The sequence below is a fragment of the Grampus griseus genome, assembly GCF_964374135.1.
Source record: "Grampus griseus genome assembly, chromosome: 9".
Lineage (NCBI taxonomy): Eukaryota > Metazoa > Chordata > Mammalia > Artiodactyla > Delphinidae > Grampus > Grampus griseus.
Genome location: NC_139003.1, coordinates 57,556,167 through 57,579,596, shown reverse-complemented (window position 1 = coordinate 57,579,596; position 23,430 = coordinate 57,556,167). Strand labels below are relative to the sequence as shown.

The 23,430-nt window shown below is 37.8% G+C and overlaps 1 protein-coding gene across 2 annotated transcripts in view; it reads right to left on the bottom strand.

Annotated features, from left to right (window-relative positions):
- CASD1 (CAS1 domain containing 1) overlaps positions 1 to 23,430 on the bottom strand; it is an 84,376-nt gene that overhangs the window by 45,846 nt on the left and 15,100 nt on the right. Inside the window, exons 4-8 of one of the 2 annotated variants that reach the window (XM_082662324.1) lie at positions 7,800 to 7,844; positions 6,713 to 6,775; positions 2,910 to 2,954; positions 2,363 to 2,486; positions 933 to 1,147 (exon numbers count right to left, since the gene is read on the bottom strand). In XM_082662324.1, coding sequence (XP_082518450.1) covers positions 933 to 1,147; positions 2,363 to 2,486; positions 2,910 to 2,954; positions 6,713 to 6,775; positions 7,800 to 7,844 — 492 coding nt within the window. Of the gene's footprint in view, positions 1 to 932; positions 1,148 to 1,624; positions 1,685 to 2,362; positions 2,487 to 2,909; positions 2,955 to 6,712; positions 6,776 to 7,799; positions 7,845 to 23,430 lie in introns of those variants that run through there. The other variant, XM_082662325.1, reaches the window with a different exon arrangement.

Sequence of the window (23,430 nt, the reverse complement as noted above, 5' to 3'; positions counted from 1 at the left end):
TGTGTGTGTGTGTGTGTGTGTGTGTGTATGCAGACACGCATTTTTCTTCAGGAGAGGAATACAACCATTACTTTTAATCAGATACAGGGTTATGTGATCCTCAAAAAGGTTAAGAACAACTGCTTTATAAGAAAACAATAACTCTAAGTAACATCTATTGTACTATGTGTGAAAATTTATAATTATGCAGCTCTCTTTTGTACTTAACCTAAAATCCTTTTCCACTCATCAATCTGGATTTGTTCAGTATCTACTTTGTACATTGAATCATGTTTAGGGTATCAGAACTAGAAGGAAATAATAAAGATCATTCTACATATTAAAAAAATGTGCTCTTCACAGAAGTTTTTTTTTTTTTTTTACGGTACACGGGCCTCTCACTGTTGTGGCCTCTCCCGTTGCTCCCGTTGCGGAGCACAAGCTCCGGACGCGCAGGCTCAGCGGCCATGGCTCACGGGCCCAGCCGCTCCGCGGCATGTGGGATCTTCCCGGATCGGGGCACAAACCCGTGTCCCCTGCATCGGCAGGCGGACTCTCAACCACTGCGCCACCAGAGAAGCCCTTCACAGAAGTTTAATCTTGTAAATTTAAGGTTCAAGGCTAAGAGAATATAAAGCAGTAGTTTTCAAACACGAGTGTGCTGAGAACTTACAAGCTTTATATGAAACAAGGGATATTAAAAGAGTAACTAGCACTCACTAAATGAAGTCGCATTTCCTCCCTTCTGTAATTTTCTCCCTTAGAGTATACTAAAACTCTCACTTATATATTCAGCTAAGTGATGGAAAGCAAAATTATTTCTAGATCTATGTTTAGACAGAATAACTGCAACTAATTAAGACTGCAATTAAATTATTTGTTACATTACAGTGACATACAGCTATAACCAATTAGATATTACAGTCTGTACTGACAGACACAAGAATTCTTACAGTTTCTCTGCTTGATTCAGGAAGATGTAAGCCATCCAAAGATTCCATGATGGTTTCTTGAGCAATTAATTTGGAAACACTGAACATCTTAACATTTGATTTAGAATTTCTGGTGCTGCTATTCAAAATACTGATTGCAGCTTCATTGTAGGCATCTATCTTCTCATTAGTGATCATTTTCCTATTTTCACTTAATAGATCTTCATAAACAGGATCTGCACATGAAACATATTTTTTTAAATACCCTTAAAAATCCCTACTGATAGAAATTATAATCATGCAAGTTAGTTAACTGCATTTCATATTTTGTTGTTAAAGTTCAGAGAATTCCAAGCACTTAATAATTCATTTTAAAATAAAGTTGGCCAAGGTTTGCAATAGATTTCCTATCCTGTATTCAATTTTTGAATCAATCCATAACCCTCTTAAGGTTAAAGAACTTTTATACCTCTTCTCTCTTAGGTACATAGCTTTCAGGAAACATTTTTATGTTCTAGCATGTCTTAAGAGTTTAAAAATTTTGGATGCTGGGTTATAGCAGGTAACCAGAGTTTAAAACTGGATTATGGAAGATGGCCTAATTAAGAATAGCAGCCAATCTTTTTTTCCTCCTGTTGCTGATTCATTTTGCAAACTTTGTTCACACAATTAGGAGGTAATGTTATTAAGGATCGAGGTCTTTTATCACTTACCATAAATCATTTAAATTTAACTTTTTCCTCACTTTAGTAATAGAAAGGTTAACAATGAGTCTGTAAATGAAATAGGGATTTTGGAAGAGATTATCACCACCGTGTTGTTTCTCTCAGCTTGACATTAAACTTGGAAACAGTCATAAGAGTTTCTGACAAACAACTTGAATTGCTAAAATACCCAAGGCATTTCATATTGTGCTAGGCATTAAATAATGGACATTCAATAAACTCCTGAAATGACTTGATCTAATGTCAACTTTCTCTTAAAGAATTTCATTACCAAGTATAAACTAGCTGGTTTGAATTTAAATATATTGTCGATTCCAAAGAATATTTACTTCCAATGAACCTAATATTATGAACCAGACAATTTTTTCTCTATTTCCCAATCACAATAAGTATACTTGGTAAGAAATTAAAAAATCAGAGGCAAACATCTTATTTGCCTTTAGGACTTATTCCCTTTGTCATACTCTGCAGCTGTTCTACCTGCTAAGGTTCCTTGGAGAATCTCTTTATTTATTATTAATTTTTTTTTTACTTATTGTATTTATTAGTCTGTCTATTCCTTAAGTTCAAACCAGGAAAGCAAATAGCTCAAATTTATTCTAATTTTTCAAACCTTATTTCAAAATTTATTCTCATAAAGTAGTAATTCTGCTTCTTGAAATAGAAAATAGAAACCTATACCTCACAATATATACAAAATGACATTTTTCATTACTTATCCCTTACCTTGTAAGACCCAATACACATCACTAGTCTTTGCCAGTTTTTCTAAAAGTGGTGCTATGGAGGTAATGTTCATTTTATATTGGGAAAGTGCTTCGTTGCTGCCATTGTGAATTTTAATAGACCACTAAGAGGAAGTAAAAATTAAACATTAATGATTTGTCACAGAAAAATTAAAGTATGTAATTTCCTCTGTTGTAACAAAGGTTATTTTAAGATAATTCCCATTCTTATTCAATATTAGAATAAAGTATGGTCAAATTATTTCATGAAATATAGGAAGGCAGTTATAAAAAGCTGACATAAAATTAGACTTTCAATGTATAACGTTCAAGAAGAATGTAATTTTAGATATAAAATAGTATTGACATTTACCATCAAATTTCCTAAGTTCATTCAGATCTTTTAAAAAAATTATCCATCTAATTAATAGAAATAGGAATTAAAATATAAGTATAATCAAGAATTCTATATAACATAAGTTAATTTTTTCTTAGCATGTTAAGTATGAAACAAAAATCATTATGTAAGAATACAGATAATAACTTACTGTTGCAGCTCCTGCTACAACCACATGGGGCTTTGCAACAGAATCCTGAAGAAAGAAAAATCTTTATAATAGTGTTATATTCAGTTCAGGAAATTAACGCAAGTAATATCCCTTAATTTTTTTCCCTTAAATTTAAGTTCTTCTTCCATTTAAATGCATTTTAATTTTCTAGGGTTCCTTATCAGATTCTTGTTATAACAAGATGGACACCCCATGCCTAAAACCTTACATGGTTATATGACTATACAGGATGGCATGAGGCTTGTATGGCTAATTCTTTGGTGTTCTTTAAAACAAAAACAAAGACAAAAAAACACTACTGAAATCTAACACAGTCTGAATTCTGAGTAAACTGTGTAAAGCTCTAGTATATTATGTCAGCCAATTAAAAAGTATTCTTGGAAGCCTAAAGGGTATACAGTTTAAGTGTTAAATAAAATGCAGTGCTCTAAAGAAACATGATATTTTGGGAAAGCCAATCTAGTATGTATTTAACAGTAAACTGGTAATTATTATAGACCATAATGTGGAAAAAAATGAGAAATTTGGTAAAGATCCTCACCTAGTGCAAATTATACTATTAATAATACTATCAGTTATATAGTGCTTAGTAATTTACTAAGTATTTCTCTTAAATTAGCTCATTTTAATATAGATTCTTGCCACTTGTTAGATAGGCAGGAAGATATTATACATATCTTATTAAAAAAAGGCGATAGACTCAGAAAGGTTTATAGCTATTGCTGAGGCCTGGCAGGAACAAAGCCAGAACTTAAGTCTTCCGACTACTGGGTTCAATGCATCTTCCACAACATAGAAGATCTGATAATACAATCATGTGCACAAGAAACAATTAAAAACAAGAAATCAGAAAAAGTCCAACCCATATATAAAAATAGAAATGACAGTTACTGTCTCATTATGAAGGTAAAACATGCTCAGTGGAGAAAACTATGAAAGCAGAGAAAATAACAAAATTAATCTATTTCTCGTCAGAGATATTCCAGTTTCCAGTCTAGCATGCTCCATTTTACATTGCTACTTTAGTGAAACTTTCCTCATCTGTAGGTGGCTCCCTTTCTCACCCTTCACAGTGGTTATCCCAAATCATTTTTTCCTTACACAGGTCCCTCCTGTCCTCCTCACTTTTGGCATAAAGCTTAATTCTCGAACTTCACAGAGAAAACAGAATTCATCTGGCTTGTGTGCTCTTGCCTTCCTTCCTCCATTCTTACAACTTTGTCCATATGCTCACCCAGTCTACCTTCCTCTGACAGGAGAGTAAACAAAATATGTTCCTATTCTGCTTAATGGCTAACCCATTGCTCTGCATTTATACCTCCTCCCTTTTTACTTCTGGAGCTATATCCATAAGTTATCTCCTCAGACTCCTGAATTATCCATTTCATCCTTCTCTACTCTTCTTTCTTCCTTCAATCCACAAAATGTTAAATCATCTTTATCCTCAAAAAATGCTCCTTCAATCTCGTCTCACTCTCAAATTCTTCCCGTTCACACTCTTGACCAACAGATTACTTGGAAGAGCATTCCACTTTCACTATGCTAATTTCTATCTCTCTCATTTATGCCTCAACTTACCATGTTTTGATTTTGAATTAACCATTCATTAAAACTGCCCTCAGAGCCCATTAATGAACTCTGAATTGCCAAGTCCTGTAGTTTCATTCTACCCTATATAGTTCCTAAAGTGACACTATCCACTTTTTAAAACTCTTTCCTTCTCTGTGTGTGATATTAGTTATTCTTCTTCTGCTTTTCCTCTTACCCCTTTTACTACCTCCTCTCATAATCTTTTTTATAGTTCCATTCCTACACTCTCTTCTTTAATCTATACTTGCTGCCTATTCAATTATTTCTATTCAAGTCACCTCAAATATCAACTCACTCCATACAAAGACTCCCCAAATCCATCTAAGTAGCTCAGACTTAATGACTACTGTTCACCTACAGAATTAAATCTAAATTGCTGGTTTCCTTAATTACCTATATCTGCCACTCACCTAGAAGCTCTTTGAGGAGAGGAACTCTGTTATGTTAACCAGGGTATCAACGGTGTTTAGCCTGGTGCCTAAAATATGGCAGCTGATTTATAAATATCTGTTGGATAACAGTAGAGTTGTTTAAATTCAACTTTGCTTTTATGCCTGTAAGTCTATTTCAGTTCATAAGTATATCTTTCTAATCCACTGTTCTTCTAGAAATATTATCTCCTCTGTAAAGCTTTCTTAGATCCTCACACTACTCTAAACCACCCTCATCCTAAGTGCCTCTATCCATGGTGCTTTCGTAGTTCTTTGTGCTCAGTTCTATTGTTACCCTTCATATTATCATACCTTTATTCATAAGAAAGTCACTATCTACTAGATTGCACATTCCTCAAGGCCTGAGACTGGGGCTAATTCCCAGTCACATTCCTAATACCTAGAACAAAGCTAGTAATAGTACATACATAATAAAAATATACAACTTTGTATTCTCAGGATCTAGCAGCTTATTATGGAAATATTAAAACATAAATATATAAATACATGCATACATACATACTCTTTGATTGAAACCAATGAACTAATCAATCTCAGGTAACTACATGGCCATCTATCCAAATAAGTTGAATCTTTCCTCTCCCCCAATAATCATAAGGAGTTTTACAACAGAATCTAAAGCTCCAAAAACTAGTGTTAGCAAATTATAAGAACAGAAGATCTGAATATGCAATATATCTCCAGGTTAGTAAATAACAAAGGCTTTTTGTGATCTTGCCTGATTTATAAATTATATTACACTGATGTTTGTTTAACTGTGAATTTCTACTACTTTAATGGATATACTTTCAGGTCCAGCACAAAGGTAAAACACATGTTTAAATCATCTGAAATATACTCATAACATTATACTTCTGGACATTTAAAAACATATCAATAAAAACAAAATTATGTGAGATCCCAATTTTCCAGAAAGGTGAATTCTAGAGTTGTCTGCATGTTTGTTTTTTGAAAACTTAAACATTTTCTTAAAGAAACAAAGTTAAAAATGTTGACTAGGTTCTCACTGGATCCTACCAAAGTCTGTTTGGTTGCCGTACTAAACACTTATTGGGAAAAGAAGCAAAGAAAAATATCATTGCAACACAAGTAATTAAGCAAAACAAGGTCAACAAAATTGAATATTGTTTTATCCATCCCAAATGCAAATACCTTTGGAAAAGAATACAGGTTTAAATAAAGGACTGATAAGGAGCTATATGGAGAGACTGTGGAAGTTCTAAAGTGGACTTGTGAGAAGTTAGGGGTTTTCTGAGGTTAACAGCATACTTGCCTTATATCTAATTTAACTCCAAACATTACGAGCCAAAACAAATTAGGCTCAACTTTTAGGTCACAAATATAATGATAAAAGGGAAGAAAACAGGATATTAAAAAAAAAAAAGTTTCCTGAAGTTATCAGTACATGAGTTTGCAGAACAAAGTGGACAAATGCTCAAGAGAATGTATATAGTGCTAGAAAGATGATCTGAGTTTGAATTAACTGAGCTACAACAGTAACAGAAAGTTTTAAATCAGTAAAGTGTGGTATAAGCATAATCACCATAGGGTTAGAATGGTGATAACAGAGGCATTGGATCAAAACTTTGTTCTCTCAGTAAAGTGATAATCAACCCAGCATGGTCGAAATCAAAAAGGCTGGTATAAAGTACAGGAGAGTGGGACAGGTGAGTATGGGAGAATGAGTTTTCAAAATGTGATTGCTCAAAACCAGCAAGGCCTATATTTTCAAATACAGACCTCAGTCCACACTTTGATACACTGTTTCATAGAACCATTAACCTCTGGATGCCACAGAAAATCCTAAAAGAGAAATGTAAGAAAAGAAGTCAAAGAAAATATTGTATGCACCATTCAAAATAAACTTTAACATATCTCTTATAGAGTACTTAAAAGTAAAACACTACCTTATCTACAATATCTTCATCTCTCATCCCATTTTGGTAAGAGTCTCACAATAGTTCTCCTTATGTCCACTTTTGCTTTTCTCTAAAATATTCCCCACATTTTAGTCAGAGTAATGTTTTAAATTTTTAAATCTGATCTTGCCACACCCCTGCTTAAGTATTCAAGGACTTTCAATCAGTTGCCCTGAGAATAAATTCCAAAGTCCTTAAAATTCCTAAGAAGTTGCAGGATCTGGCCTCTGCCTAGACATTCTGTCTTTTCTCCTGCCATTTTCCCCCTTGCTAAGTGTCCTTTTGGTTCTCATTCAGCTCCTGCAATGCTCTATGTGCTCCTTTTTCTCCAGGGCTTTGTTCCTGTTCCTTCTGCCTATAATGCTCATAAATTCTCCCCCTAAGCCTAACTAGCTTGAGGCCTCAGTTAAAACATTATTTCCTCAAGGAGAAAAACTACTTTTAATAATTCCTTGTTCTATACATTTCTAATGCCCCACTTTTTCCTTTTTGCTATCCTTATGCCATGTTTAATTGCACGTAGAAAACTATAATCACTCATACACTCCATTAGATCTAGGATATTGTTGTCTTGATCCCCATCTGTATTCTCAGTATCTAGAAGTCACCTGTGACTGGGAATTCAAGAAATTAATATATGTTCTTTTATGAACTTTGATCCTAAATACACACTGGTTTCAAATTAACGTACAAGATTATTTTTTCCTGGATAAAAATCTGAGAGACCAAATTTTCTATGTTATTACACAAAATAGTGCACACATTTATGAAATTATCTTACTCTACTTATCTACTCCAATACACTGAAACACATTTAGCACGTTCAAAGCATTAGCTGATCTGCAAATAAATTAACCAATGAATAGTTTCAACATTATAACATTTAGCTTACTGTTATATGAACTTACCACTTTAACTGATGCAGTCTTGTCTTCAAAAGGAATGTTTTCATGCTGCCATAAAAAAGGGGGAGAGACAACAGAGAAATATTAATGTGTAGATTAACTGTATGTAAATAATTCCTCCTTTAGCTGCTTTTGTTGACTCATTTATACACCATATCCCAATTAACTGCATTCAACCTGAAGGGGAAAAGACCTGCATAGACTGCCAAAAAATAAGTGATATTAAACTGTTTATATGTGATCTTCAACATCTAAGATGTAAAGATAAAACTCTAACTATGAATAAGCAGGTATGTGAAAATGCCTATGTAAATTATCTTTTTGCCAAGCTTCCCATGATTCAAATTTAATCCTAGTATTATTATCTATGGTAGAGACTGACCGCTGCCAATGTAATATGGCTAGATGTAATATGGGTCATTTCCAGGCTGAAGTTCGCAGGGAAATTCTAGTCTCTGCCTTAACCTGATACAGAGACTGATGAGGCTGAATGTCCCAAATGGTACAACTAGAAAATAGTAAAAATTCCAATAGCAAAAATCGCTGAATGACTGCATGGAGCAAAGCCCCTTGCCAAACCACCTAGGACAAGCAGTGCTAAGTATTAAGATTGTAGCATGGTTTGCTGCTGCAGCAACATCTAGTCTATTCTCACCAATATACTAGTACAGGCCCTGTCTAAACAGGAATGGACATATATGACTCTAGTTTATTGTAGATTTCACTTAGAAGACAGTAAATAGTCCAGTTGTAGAAAAAAATTAAAATCCAGAGACTACAACTTCTTGTAACTAAGTGTTCCATAAAAAGAATAAAAATCCTTTCATAGTTAAATATCCGGGATGCAACAGGGGTGGTTAATAAGAAGCTAATTCTCTTCCTAAAACCAAGGTTGAAATGTTTTCATTAATTTAATCAGACAGTATTTGTTTTTAAAATGAAATAAAGTTTGCTTTTATCAACAAGCTAAATTTTAAAATTCTTATTAGTCCTGCTTAAGTATCTTTTCCCAAAATGATTTTTAAAAAAAATTTTTATTGGAGTATAATTGATTTACAATGTTGTGTTAGTTTCAGGTGTACAGCAGTGAATCAGTTATACATATACATATATCCATTCTTTTCCCATATAGGCCATTACAGAGTACTGAGTAGAGTTCCCTGTGCTATACAGCAGGTTCTTATTAGTTATCTATTTTATATATAGTAGTGTGTATATGTCAATCCCAATCTCCCAATTTATCCCTCCCCACCCTATTCCCTGGTAACCATAAGTTTGTTTTCTACATCCGTGACTCTACTTCTGTTTTGTAAATAAGTTCATTTGTACACTTTTCCCCCAAAAGGACTCTTGAGGCCATTAATTCAACAGAACTTTAAGGTATGATATATGAAAAGAGCTTTCTTGGTCAAATAAGTCTGGGAAATACTGGGGCAGAGAAAAATCATATAGGTGTTCTCCTCCTACTCCATCTTAACCTTTAACAAATTCTTAAAGAAATAGTGTGTCATGAAATTTCTTTTTCCTTTTTGCATAGCACAGTTAATTCAATCAATTCAATCTTTGTTTCCTTTATTATTTTAATATAACATTTGCTATATACAAAATAATATATCACATATATGTAAGTCACAAGGCACACTAAAAATAAATAAGCACTTGTGAACCCATGGCACAAATCAGAATGCTACCAACACATGGAATGACCTATATGGCCCTCTCCCTCTCAAATTCCGTGCTTTGCCCAAAGAGAACAACCATCTTGAATTTTATTTTGCTTTCTTTTTTATTATACAGTTTTGTCACATGTATATGCATCTTCAAACGATATACTGTTCCGTTGTGTTGGCTTTCACTTCAACTTTTAATTTTGAAAAATTTCAGACTTCTATAGCAAAGTTAATACCCTTTACCAATGGTTAATATTTTCTACACTAGCTTCACGTGTCTCTACGCACCACATGTATTGGGTGGGCCAAAAGGTTAGTTCAGTTTTTTCCGTTAGGTGGCTCTAGTAGCACTTAGTTGTCTTTAACTTCATTCGAAACAATTTTGTTAGATTCTATGTGACAGCTATCATATCAGCATGCATTTAAAAAAAGACATCTAGGGGGACTTCCGGGAAGATGGCGGAAGAGTAAGACGCGGAGATCACCTTCCTCTCCACAGATACACCAGAAATACATCTACGCGTGGAACAACTCCTACGGAGCACCTACTGAACGCTGGCAGAAGACCTCAGACCTCCCAAAAGGCAAGGAACCCCCCACGTACCTGGTTAGGGCAAAAGAAAAAACTAAACAGAGACAAAAGGATAGGGACGGGTCCTGCACCAGCGGGAGAGAGCTGTGAAGGAGGAAAAGTGTCCACACACTAGGAAGCCCCTTCGCGGGTGGGGACTTCGGGAGGCGGAGTGGGGGAGCTTGGGAGCCGCGGAGGAGAGCACAGCAACAGGGGTGCGGAGGGCAAAGCGGGCAGATTCCGGCGCAGAGGATCGGGCCGACCGGCGCTCACCAGCCAAGAGGCTTGTCTGCTCGCCCGCCGGGGCGGGCGGGACTGGGAGCTGAGGCTCCGGCTTTTGTCGGAGCGCCGGGAGAGGACTGAGGTTGGCGGCGTGAACACAGCCTGCAGGGCGTTGGTGCCCCGCGGCTGGCCGGGAGAGAGTCCGGGGAGGGGTCTGGACCTGCCGAGGAGGCAAGAGACTTTTACGTCCCTCTTTGTTTCCTGGTGCACGAGGAGAGGGGATTAGGAACGCTGCTTGAGAGAGCTCCAGGGACGGGCGCGAGCCGCGGCTAAGAGTGCGGAGCCCAGAGACGGACATGGGACGCTAGGGCCGCTGCTGCCGCCGCCAGGACGCCTGTGTGCGAACACAGGTCACTAGCCACACGCCCTTCCGGGGAGCCTGTGCAGCCCGCCACTGCCAGGGTCCCGGGATCCAGGGACGGCTCCCCCGCGAGAGCGCACGGCGCGCCTCAGGCTGCAACATCACGCCGGCCTCTGCCGCTGCAGGCCCGCCCCGCACTCCGTGACCCTCCCTACCCCCCGGCCTGGGTGAGCCAGAGCCTCCGAATCAGCGGCTCCTTTAACCCCGTCCTGTCTGAGCAAAGAACAGACGCCCTCCGGCGACCTACACCCACAGGCGGGGCCAAATCCAAAGCTGAGCCCCTGGGAACTGTGAGAACAAAGAAGAGAAAGGGAAATCTCTTCCAGCAGCCTCAGAAGCAGCGGATTAAAGCTCCACAATCAACTTGATATACCCTGCATCTGTGGAATACCTGAATAGACAACGAATCATCCCAAATTAAGGAGCCCTGTGGATGAAAGGCTGTTGGTGCTGCAGCCAGGAGTCAGTGCTGTGCCTCTGAGGTGGGAGAGCCAACTTCAGGACACTGGTCCACAAGAGGCCTCCCAGCTGCACATAATATCAAACAGCAAAAATCTCCGAGAGATCTCCATCTCAATGCCAGCACCCAGCTTCACTCAACGACCAGCAAGCTACAGTGCTGGACATCCTATGCCAAACAACTAGCAAGACAGGAACACAACCCCACCCATTAGCAGAGAGGCTGCCCAAAATCATAATAAGTCTACAGACACCCCAAAACACACCACCAGACGTGGACCTGCCCACCAGAAAGACAAGATCCAGCCTCATCCACCAGAACACAGGCACTAGTACCCTCCACCAGGAAGCCTACACAACCCACTGAACTAACCTTAGCCACTGGGGACAGACACAAAAAACAACAGGAACTACGAACCTTCAGCCTGCAAAAAAGGAGACCCCAAACACAGTAAGATAAGCAAAATGAAAAGACAGAAAAACACACAGCAGATGAAGTAGCAAGATAAAAACCCACCAGACCTAACAAATGAAGAGGAAATAGGCAGTCTACCTGAAAAAGAATTCAGAATAATGATAGTAAGGTTGATCCGAAATCTTGGAGATAGAATGGACAATAGAATGGACAAATTGCAAGAATCAGTTAACAAGGACCTAGAAGAACTAAAGATGAAACAAGCAACGATGAACAACACAATAAATGAAATTAAAAGTACTCTAGATGGGATCAATAGCAGAATAACTGAGGCAGAAGAACGGATAAGTGACCTGGAAGATAAAATAGTGGAAATAACTACTGCAGAACAGAATAAAGAAAAAAGAATGAAAAGAACTGAGGACAGTCTCAGAGACCTCTGGGACAACATTAAACGCACCAACATTCGAATTATAGGGGTTCCAGAAGAAGAAGAGAAAAAGAAAGGGACTGAGAAAATATTTGAAGAGATTATAGTTGAAAACTTCCCTAATATGGGAAAGGAAATAGTTAATCAAGTCCAGGAAGCACAGAGAGTCCCATACAGGATAAAACCAAGGAGAAATACGCCAAGACACATATTAATCAAACTGTCAAAAATTAAATACAAAGAAAACATATTAAAAGCAGCAAGGGAAAAACAACAAATAACACACAAGGGAATCCCCATAAGGTTAACAGCTGATCTTTCAGCAGAAACTCTGCAAGCCAGAAGGGAGTGGCAGGACATATTGAAAGTGTTGAAGGAGAAAAACCTGCCACCAAGATTACTCTACCCAGCAAGGATCTCATTCAGATTTGATGGAGAAATTAAAACCTTTACAGACAAGCAAAAGCTGAGAGAGTTCAGCACCACCAAACCAGCTCTACAACTGCTAAAGGAACTTCTCTAGGCAAGAAACACAAAAGAAGGAAAGGACCTACAATAACGAACCCAAAACAATTAAGAAAATGGGAATAGGAACACACATATCGATAATTACCTTAAATGTAAATGGAGTAAATGCTCCCACCAAAAGACAGAGATTGGCTGAATGGATACAAAAACAAGACGCATATATTTGCTGTCTACAAGAGACCCACTTCAGACCTAGAGACACATACAGACTGAAAGTAAGGGGATGGAAAAAGGTATTTCATGCAAATGGAAACCAAAAGAAAGCTGGAGTAACAATTCTCATATCAGACAAAATAGACTTTAAAACAAAGACTATTAGAGGAGACAAAGAAGGACACTACATAATGATCAAGGAATCGATCCAAGAGGAAGATATAACAATTGTAAATATTTATGCACCCAACATAGGAGCACCTCAATACATAAGGCAAATACTGACAACCATAAAAGGGGAAATCGACAGTAACACATTCATAGTAGGGGACTTTAACACCCCACTTTCACCAATGGACAGATCATCCAAAATGAAAATAAATAAGGAAACACAAGCTTTAAATGATACATTAAACGAGATGGAGTTAATTGATATTTATAGGACATTCCATCCAAAAACAACAGAATACACATTTTTCTCAAGTGCTCATGGAACATTCTCCAGGATAGATCATATCTTGGGTCACAAATCAAGCCTTGGTAAATTTAAGAAAATTGAAATTGTATCAAGTATCTTTTCTGACCACAACGCCATGAAACTAGATATCAATTACAGGAAAAGATCTGTAAAAAGTACAAACACATGGAGGCTAAACAATACACTACTTAATAATGAAATGATCACTGAAGAAATCAAAGAGGAAATCAAAAAATACCTAGAAACAAATGACAATGGAGACACAACGACCCAAAACCTGTGGGATGCAGCAAAAGCAGTTCTAAGGGGGAAGTTTATAGCAATACAAGCCCACCTTAAGAAGCAGGAAACATCTCGAATAAACAACCTAACCTTGCACCTAAAGCAATTAGAGAAAGAAGAACAAAAAACCCCCAAAGCTAGCAGAAGGAAAGGAATCATAAAAATCAGATCAGAAATAAATGAAAAAGAAATGAAGGAAACAATAGCAAAGATCAATAAAACTAAAAGCTGGTTCTTTGAGAAGATAAACAAAATAGATAAACCACTAGCCAGACTCATCAAGAAAAAAAGGGAGAAGACTCAAATCAATAGAATTAGAAATGAAAAAGGAGAGGTAACAACTGACACTGCAGAAATAAAAGAGATCATGAGAGATTACTACAAGCAACTCTATGCCAATAAAATGGACAACGTGGAAGAAATGGACAAATTCTTAGAAATGCACAACCTGCCAAGACTGAATCAGGAAGAAATAGAAAATATGAACAGACCAATCACAAGCACTGAAATTGAAACTGTGATTAAAAATCTTCCAACAAACAAAAGCCCAGGACCAGATGGCTTCACAGGCGAATTCTATCAAACATTTAGAGAAGAGCTAACACCTATCCTTCTCAAACTCTTCCAAAATACAGCAGAGGGAGGAACACTCCCAAACTCCTTCTACGAGGCCACCATCACCTTGATACCAAAACCACACAAGGATGTCACAAAGAAAGAAAACTACAGGCCAATATCCCTGATGAACATAGATGCAAAAATCCTCAACAAAATACTAGCAAACAGAATCCAACAGCACATTAAAAGGATCATACACCATGATCAAGTGGGGTTTATTCCAGGAATGCAAGGATTCTTCAATATACGCAAATCTATCAATGGGATAAACCATATTAACAAACTGAAGGAGAAAAACCATATGATCATCTCAATAGATGCAGAGAAAGCTTTTGACAAAATTCAACACCCATTTATGATAAAAACCCTGCAGAAAGTAGGCGTAGAGGGAACTTTCCTCAACATAATAAAGGCCATATATGACAAGCCCACAGCCAACATCATCCTCAATGGTGAAAAACTGAAAGCATTTCCACTAAGATCAGGAACAAGACAAGGTTGCCCACTCTCACCACTGTTATTCAACATAGTTTTGGAAGTTTTAGCCACAGCAATCAGAGAAGGAAATAAAAGGAATCCAAATCGGAAAAGAAGAAGTAAAGCTGTCACTGTTTGCAGATGACATGATCCTATACATAGAGAACCCTAAAGATGCTACCAGAAAACTACTAGAGCTAATCAATGAATTTGGTAAAGTGGCAGGATACAAAATTAATGCACAGAAATCTCTGGCATTCCTATATACTAATGATGAAAAATCTGAAAGTGAAATCAAGAAAACACTCCCATTTACCATTGCAACAAAAAGAATAAAATATCTAGGAATAAACCTACCTAAGGAGACAAAAGATCTGTATGCAGAAAATTACAAGACACTGATGAAAGAAATTAAAGATGATACAAATAGATGGAGAGATATACCATGTTCTTGGATTGGAAGAATCAACATTGTGAAAATGACTCTACTACCCAAAGCAATCTATAGATTCAATGCAATCCCTATCAAACTACCACTGGCATTTTTCACAGAACTAGAACAAAAAATTTTGCAATTTGTATGGAAACACAAAAGACCCCGAACAGCCAAAGCAATCTTGAGAAAGAAAGAAGGAACTGGAGGAATCAGGCTCCCTGACTTCAGACTATGTTACAAAGCTACAGTAATCAAGACAGTATGGTACTGGCACAGAAACAGAAAGATAGATCAATGGAACAGGATAGAAAGCCCAGAGATAAACCCACGCACATATGGTCACCTAATCTTTGACAAAGGAGGCAGAAATGTACAGTGGAGAAAGGAGAGCCTCTTCAATAAGTGGTGCTGTGAAAACTGGACAGGTACATGTAAAAGTATGAGATTAGATCACTCCCTAACACCATACACAAAAATAAGCTCAAAATGGATTAAAGACCTAAATGTAAGGCCAGAAACTATCAAACTCTTAGAGGAAAACATAGGCAGAACACTGTATGACATAAATCACAGCAAGATCCTTTTTGACCCACCTCCAAGAGAAATGGAAATAAAAACAAAAATAGATAAATGGGACCTAATGAAACTTCAAAGCTTTTGCATAACAAAGGAAACCATAAACAAGACCAAAAGACAACCCTCAGAATGGGAGAAAATATTTGCAAATGAAGCAACTGACAAAGGATTAATCTCCAAAATTTATAAGCAGCTCATGCAGCTTAATAACAAAAAAACAAACACCCCAATCCAAAAATGGGCAGAAGACCTAAATAGACATTTCTCCAAAGAAGATATACAGACTGCCAACAAACACATGAAAGAATGCTCAACATCACTAATCATTAGAGAAATGCAAATCAAAACTACAATGAGATATCATCTCACACCAGTCAGAATGGCCATCATCAAAAACTCTAGAAACAATAAATGCTGGAGAGGGTGTGGAGAAAAGGGAACCCTCTTACACTGTTGGTGGGAATGTAAATTGATACAGCCACTGTGGAGAACAGTATGGAGGTTCCTTAAAAAGCTACAAATAGAACTACCATATGACCCAGCAATCCCACTACTGGGCATATACCCTGAGAAAACCATAATTCAAAAAGAGTCATGTACCAAAATGTTCATTGCAGCTCTATTTACAATAGCCCAGAGATGGAAACAACCTAAGTGTCCATCATCAGATGAATGGATAAAGAAGATGTGGCACATATATACAATGGAATATTACTCAGCCATAAAAAGAGACGAAATTGAGCTATTTGTAATGAGGTGGATAGACCTAGAGTCTGTCATACAGAGTGAAGTAAGTCAGAAAGAGAGAGACAAATACCGTATGCTAACACATATATGGAATTAAAAAAAAAAAATGTCATGAAAAACCTAGGGGTGAAACAGGAATAAAGACACAGACTTACTAGAGAATGGACTTGAGGCTATGGGGAGGGGGAAGGGTAAACGGTGACAAAGCGATAGAGAGGCATGGACATATATACACTACCAAGCGTAAGGTAGATAGCTAGTGGGAAGCAGCCACATAGCACAGGGAGATCAGCTCAGTGCTTCGTGACCGCCTGGAGGGGTGGGATAGGGAGGGTGGGAGGGAGGGAGACGCAAGCTGGAAGAGATATGGGAATGTATGTATATATATAGCTGATTCATTTTGTTGTGAAGCTGAAACTAACATACCATTGTAGAGCAATTATACTCCAATAAAGATGTTAAAAAAAAAAAAAGAATTCAGTAAAAGTAAAAAAAAATAAAAAATAAAAAAATAAAAAAAGATATCTAAATTGGTGAATTTTTGTGTAGCCATTTTTTTTTTTTTTCGGTACTCGGGCCTCTCACTGTTGTGGCCACTCCCGTTGCGGAGCACAGGCTCTGGACGTGCAGGCTCAGCGGCCATGGCTCAAGGGCCCTGCCGCTCGGCAGCATGTGGGATCTTCCCGGCCCGGGGCACGAACCCGTGTCCCCTGCATCAGCAGGAGGACTCTCAACCACTGTGCCACCAGGGAAGCCCCTTGTGTAGCCATTTTAACACTGAAGATGAAGAAAAAAAGCGACGTTTTTGGCATATTATGCTTCATTATTTCAAAAAGCAAGTGAAATGCAAAAAAAGATTTGTGCAGCGTATGGAGAAGGTGTTGTGACTGATCAAACATGTCAAAAGTGGTTTGTGAAGTTTCATGCTGGAGATTTCTTGCTGGACGATGCTCCATGGTCAGGTAGACGAGTTGAAGTTGATAGCAATCAAATCAAAACAGTAATTGAGAACAATCAGTGTTATACCACACAGGAGATAGCTGATATACTCAACATATCCAAATCAAACTTTGGAAATCATTTGCACCAGCCTGGTTATATGAATCACTCTGATGTTTAGGTTCCACGTAAGTTAAGACCTTCTTTACCATATCTCCGCATGCAATTCTCTATTGAAATGTAATGAAAATGTTCTGTTTTTAAAACAAATTGTGACGGGCAATGAAAAGTGGATACTGTACAAAATGTGGAATGGAAGAGATTGTGCGGCAAGCGAAATGAACCACCACCAACCACACCAAAGGCCGGTCTTCATCCAAAGAAGGTGATATTGTGTATATGGTGGGATTGGAAGGGAGTTCTCTATGATGAGCTCCTTCGGGAAAACCAAATGATTAATTCCAACAAGTACTGCTCCCAATTAGACCAACTGAAAGTGGCACTTGACGAAAAGTGTCCAGAATTAGTCAACAGAAAAATGCATAATCTTCCATCAGGATAACACAAGATCACGTTTCTTTGATGACCTGGCAAAAACTGTTACAGCTTGGCTAGGAAGTTCTGATTCATCTGCCGTATTCACCAGACATTGCACCTTTGGATTTCCATTTATTTAGGTCTTTACAAATTCTCTTAATGGAAAAAAATTCAATTCCCGAGAAGCCTGTAAAAGGCAGCTGGAACAGTTCTTTGCTCAAAAAGTTAAAAAGTTTTGGGAAGATGGAATTATGAAGTTGCCTGAAAAAATCGCAGAAGGTAGTGGAACAAAAGAGTGAACACACTGTTCAATAACATTCTTGGTGGAAATGAAAAATGTGTCTTTTATTTTTACTTAAAAAACCGAAGGCAGTTTTTGGCCCACTCTATACATAGTTTTTCTCCTTTGCTGAGCCATATGAAAGTAAACTGCAGACATAATAACAATTTCACCCTTAAACACACATCTCCAAAGAATATGTACATTCTCTTACATAACTGCAATACTACAGTCCCACCTAAGAATTTGACATTGATATTATCTAATTTAATATACAGTGCATGTTCAACTTTCCTTAATTGCCCAATAATGTCTTCTCTATAGTTCTTATATTTTAATCTAGAATTCAATTAAAACCAGGTATTGTGCACCCGATTGGAGACAAGATGGTGGAGAAAAAGGATCTTGAGCCCACCCCCTCTCACAAGAACATCAAAATCACAACTAACTGCTGAACAACCATGGATTAAAAAAAGACTGGAACCTACCAAAAAAGATATTCTACACCCAAAAACATAAAGAAGAAACCCAACAAGACAGTAGGAGAGGCACAGTCATGATATAATCAGATTCCATATCCTGGGTGGGTGACCCACAAGGAGAATAATTATATCACAGAAGTTCTCCCACAGGAATGAGAGTTCTGAGCTCCATGTCAGGCCCCCAGCCTGGGGGTCCAGCATCGAGAGGAGGAACGCCCAGAGCATTTAGCTTTGAAGGCCAGCGGGGCTTGACTGCAGTAGCTCCACAGGAATGGGGGAAACAGGGCACACACAAGGTCTTGTGAGGGCATACTTAGAGGGCACACATAAGGTCTTGTGAGCACCAGGACCCAGGGCAAAAACAGTGACTTCATAAGAGACTGGACTGGACCTACCTGCTGGTCTTGGAGGGTCTCCTGGGAGGCTTGGGCATCTGTAGCTCTCTCTGGGGTCATAAAAGCTGGTGGTGTAATATCGGGGAGTGTTCCTCTACTTGAACTCTTGCTGGAGACAGACATCTTTCTTGGGTAATTAGCATCAAGACCAGGTCCCACCTAACAGCCTGTAGGCTCCAAGACTGGAACACCTCAGGCCAAACAATCAACAGGCTGGGAACACAGCCCCACTCATCAGCAGACAGGCTGCCTAAAGACTTCCTTAGCCCATAGCCACCTCTAGACATGCCCCTTGACATAGCCCTGCCCACCAGAGGGCCAAGACCCAGCTCCATTTACCAGTGTGCAAGCACCAGCCTCTCCCACCAGAAGTCTGCACAAACATCTAGACCAGATTAACCCACCATAAGGCAGACACCAGAAGCAAGAAAACTACGATCTGGCAGCCTGTGGAACCAAGTCTGCAAACGCAGGTCAGAACCTACCCTGAGACCAGCTGGTCACTGGACCTTGGGTAATGAGAGGGAAAGTGTACTGCTGGGACACATCAGACATCCCCTATAGGGGGCCACTTCTCCAAGGTCAAGAAACATAACTAAACTTCCCCATACATAAAAATACAAATAGAAATTTAGACAAAATGTGATGGCAGAGGAATATGTTCCAGATGAAGGAAAAAGAAAAAAACCCAGAAGAACTAAGTGATGCAGAGATAGGCAATCTACCTGAGAAAGAGTTAAGAGTAATGATTGTAAAGATCATCCAAGAAATCAGGAAAAGCATGGATATACAGAGCAAGAAGGTACAAGAAGTTTATAGCAAAGAGGCAGAAAAATATAAAGAGCAACCAAACAGAGATGAAGAATACAGTAATTGAAATGAAAAATACACTAGAAAGAATCAACAGCAGAATAAATGAGGCAGAAGAATGGATAATTAGGTAAGTGAGCTGGAAGACAGAGTGCTGGAAATCACTGCTGTGGAAAAGAAAAAAGAATGAAAAAAAAACAAGGACAGTTTAAGAGACCTCTGGGACAATGTCAAATGCACCAACATTCACATGATAGGGGTCCCAGAAGGAGAAGAGAGAGAGAAAGGTCCTGAGAAAATATTTTAAGATATAACAGCTGAAAATTTCCCTTAACATGGGAAAGGAAACAGTCACCCAAGTCCAGGAAGCACAGAGAGTCCCATATAAGATTAACCCAAGGAGGAACATGTCCAGAAACACAGTAATCAAACTGACAGAAATTAAAAACAAAGAGAAAATATTAAAAGCAACAAGGGAAAAACAACAAATAACGTACAAGGGAATCCCCATAAGACTATCGGCTGATTTTTCAGCAGAAACTGTACAGGCCAGAAGGGAATGGCATGATATATTTAAAGTGATGAAAGGGAAACACCTGCAATGTTTTGGAGGGTCTCCTGAGAGACCTTTACCCAGCAAAGCTCTCATTCAGATTTGATGGAGAAATCAAAAACTTTACAGACAAGCAAAAACTAAAAGAATTCAGCACCACCCAATCAGCTTTACAACAAATGCTAAAGGAATTTCTTTAGATGGAAAGAAAAGGCAACAATTAGAAACAATAAAATTATGAAATGGGAAAACTCACCAGTTCAGGCAAACATAGAGTAAAGGTAGCAAAACACCCACATGCAAATATAACACCAAAACCAGTAACTGTGAGAGAAGGAAAGTACAAATACAGGTTATTTAAAATGCATTTGAAATTAAGATATCAGCAACTTAAAACAATCATGTATATATATAGACTGCTATCAAAACCTCATGATAACCACAAACCAAAAAACTATAATAGATATACATACAAAAAAGAAAAAGGAATCCAAGCACAACACTAAGGATAGTCATCAAATCAGAAAAGGAGAGAACAAAAGAGGGAAGGAAGAAAACAGACCTATAAACACAAATCCAAAACAATGGCAATAAGAACATACATATCGATAATTACCTTAAATGTAAACAGAGTAACTGCTCCAACCAAAAGACGCAGACTGGTTGAATGGATACAAAAACAAGACCTGTATATAGGCTGTCTGAAAGAGACCCACTTCAGATCTAGAGACACATACAGAAGGAAAGTGAGGGGATGGAAAAAGGTATTCCAAACAAATGGAAATTAAAAGAAAGCTGGAGTAGCAATACTCATATCAAAGAAAATAGACTTTAAAATAAAGAATATTACAAGAGACAAAGAAGGACACTACAGAACGATCAAGGGATCAATCCAGGAAGAAAAGATAACAATTGTAAATGTATATGCACCCAACACAGGAGCACCTCAATACACAAGGCAAATGTGGACATAAAGGGAGAAATTGACAGTAACACAGTAATGGGGGGACTTTTAACACCCCACGTGTGTCAATGGAAAAATCATCCAGACAGAAAATTAATAAGGAAACACAGGCCTTAAATGACACACAGACCATTGGATTTAATTGATATTTATAGAGCATCCCATCTGAAAGCAGAAGAATGCACATTCATTTCAAGTGAACATGGAACATTCTCCAGGAGAGGTCACATACTGGGCCACAAATCAAGCCTGGGTAAATGTAAGAAAACTGAAATCATAACAAGCATCTTTTCCAACCACAATGCTATGAGATTAGAAATCAACTAACAAGAAAAAAAGTATAACAAACACGTGGAGGCTAAACAATATGCTACGAAACAACCAATGGATCACTGAAGAAAACAAAGCGGAAATCAAAAAATACCTAGAGACAAATGAAAATGAAACCATGACTATCCAAAACGTATGGGATGCAGCAAATGCAGTTCTAAGAGGGAAGTTTATAGCAATACAAGCTTACCTCAGGAAACAAGAAAGATCTCAAATGAACAACCCAACCTTATACCTAAAGCAACTAGAGAAAGAAGAATAAACAAAACACAAAGTTAGCAGAAGGAAAGAAATCATAAAGATCAGATCAGAAATAAATGAAAGAGATGAAAACAATAGAAAAGATCAATGAAACTAAAAGCTGGTTCTTTGAAAAGATAAACAAAATTGATAAATCTTTAGCCAGGCTCATCAAGAAAAAAAGGGAGAGGGCGCAAATCGATAAAATTAGAAATGAAAAAGGATAAGTTACAATGGACACCACAGAAATACAAAGGATCATAAAAGACTACTGAAAGCAACTATATGCCAATAAAATGGACAACCTAGAAGAAAATGGACAAATTCTTAGAAAGGTACAATTTCCCAAAGCTGAACCAGGAAGAAATGGAAAATATGAACAGACCAATCACAAGCACTGAAACTGAAACTGTGACTAAAAACTCCCAACAAAATCCAGGACCACATGGCTTCACAGGTGAATTCTATCAAACAGTTAGAGAAGAGTTAACACCTATTCTTCTGCAACTCTTCCAAAAATTGCAGAGGAAGGAACACTCCCAAAATCATTCTATGAGACCACGATCACCCTGACACCAAAACCAGACAAAGATACCACAAAAAAAGAAAATTACAGGCCAATATCACTGATGAACATAGACACAAAAATACTTAACAAAATGCTAGCAAACTGAATCCAACAATACATTAAAAGGATCATACACCATGATCCAGTGATATTTATCCCAGGGATGCACAGACTGTCCAATATCTGCAAATCAATCAGTGTGACACACCACATCAACAAATTTAGGAATAACAACCATATGGTCATCTCAATAGATGCAGAAAAAGCTTTTGATAAAATTCAACACCCATTTATGATAAAAACTCTACCGAAAATAGGCATAGACAGAACCTACCTCAACATAATAAAGGCCTTATATGACAAACGCACAGCTAACATCATACTCAATGGTGAAAAGCTGAAAGCATTTCCTCTAAGATCAGCAAACAAGACAAGGATGTCCACTCTTGCCACTTTTATTCAACATAGTTCTGGAAGTCCTAGCCATGGCAATCAGAGAAGAAAAAGAAACAAAAGGGATCCAAATTTTTAAAAAAGGCAGTAAAACTGACACCATTTGCAAATGATGTGATACTACACATAGAAAATCCTAAAGATGCTACCAGAAAACTACTAGAGCTCATCCATGAATTTGGTAAAGTTGCAGGATACAAAATTAATACACAGAAATCTCTTGCATTCCTGTGCACTAACAACAAAAGATCTGAAAGAGAAATTAAGGAAACAATCCCATTTACCATCACATCAGAAAGAATAAACCTACCTAAGGAGGCAAAAGATCTGTACTTCGAAAACTGTAAGATGCTGATGAAAGAAATCGAAGATGACACTAACAGATGGAAAGATATATTGTACCATGTTCTGGGATGGGAAGAATCAACATCTTCAAAATGACTATAATACCCAAGGTAATCTACAGATTCAATGCAACCCCTATGAAATTACCATAGGCATTTTTTGCAGATCTAGAACAAAAAAATCTTAATATTTGTATGGAAACACAAACGACCCCGAATAGCCAAAGCAATCTTGTGAAAGAAAAATGGAGTGGGA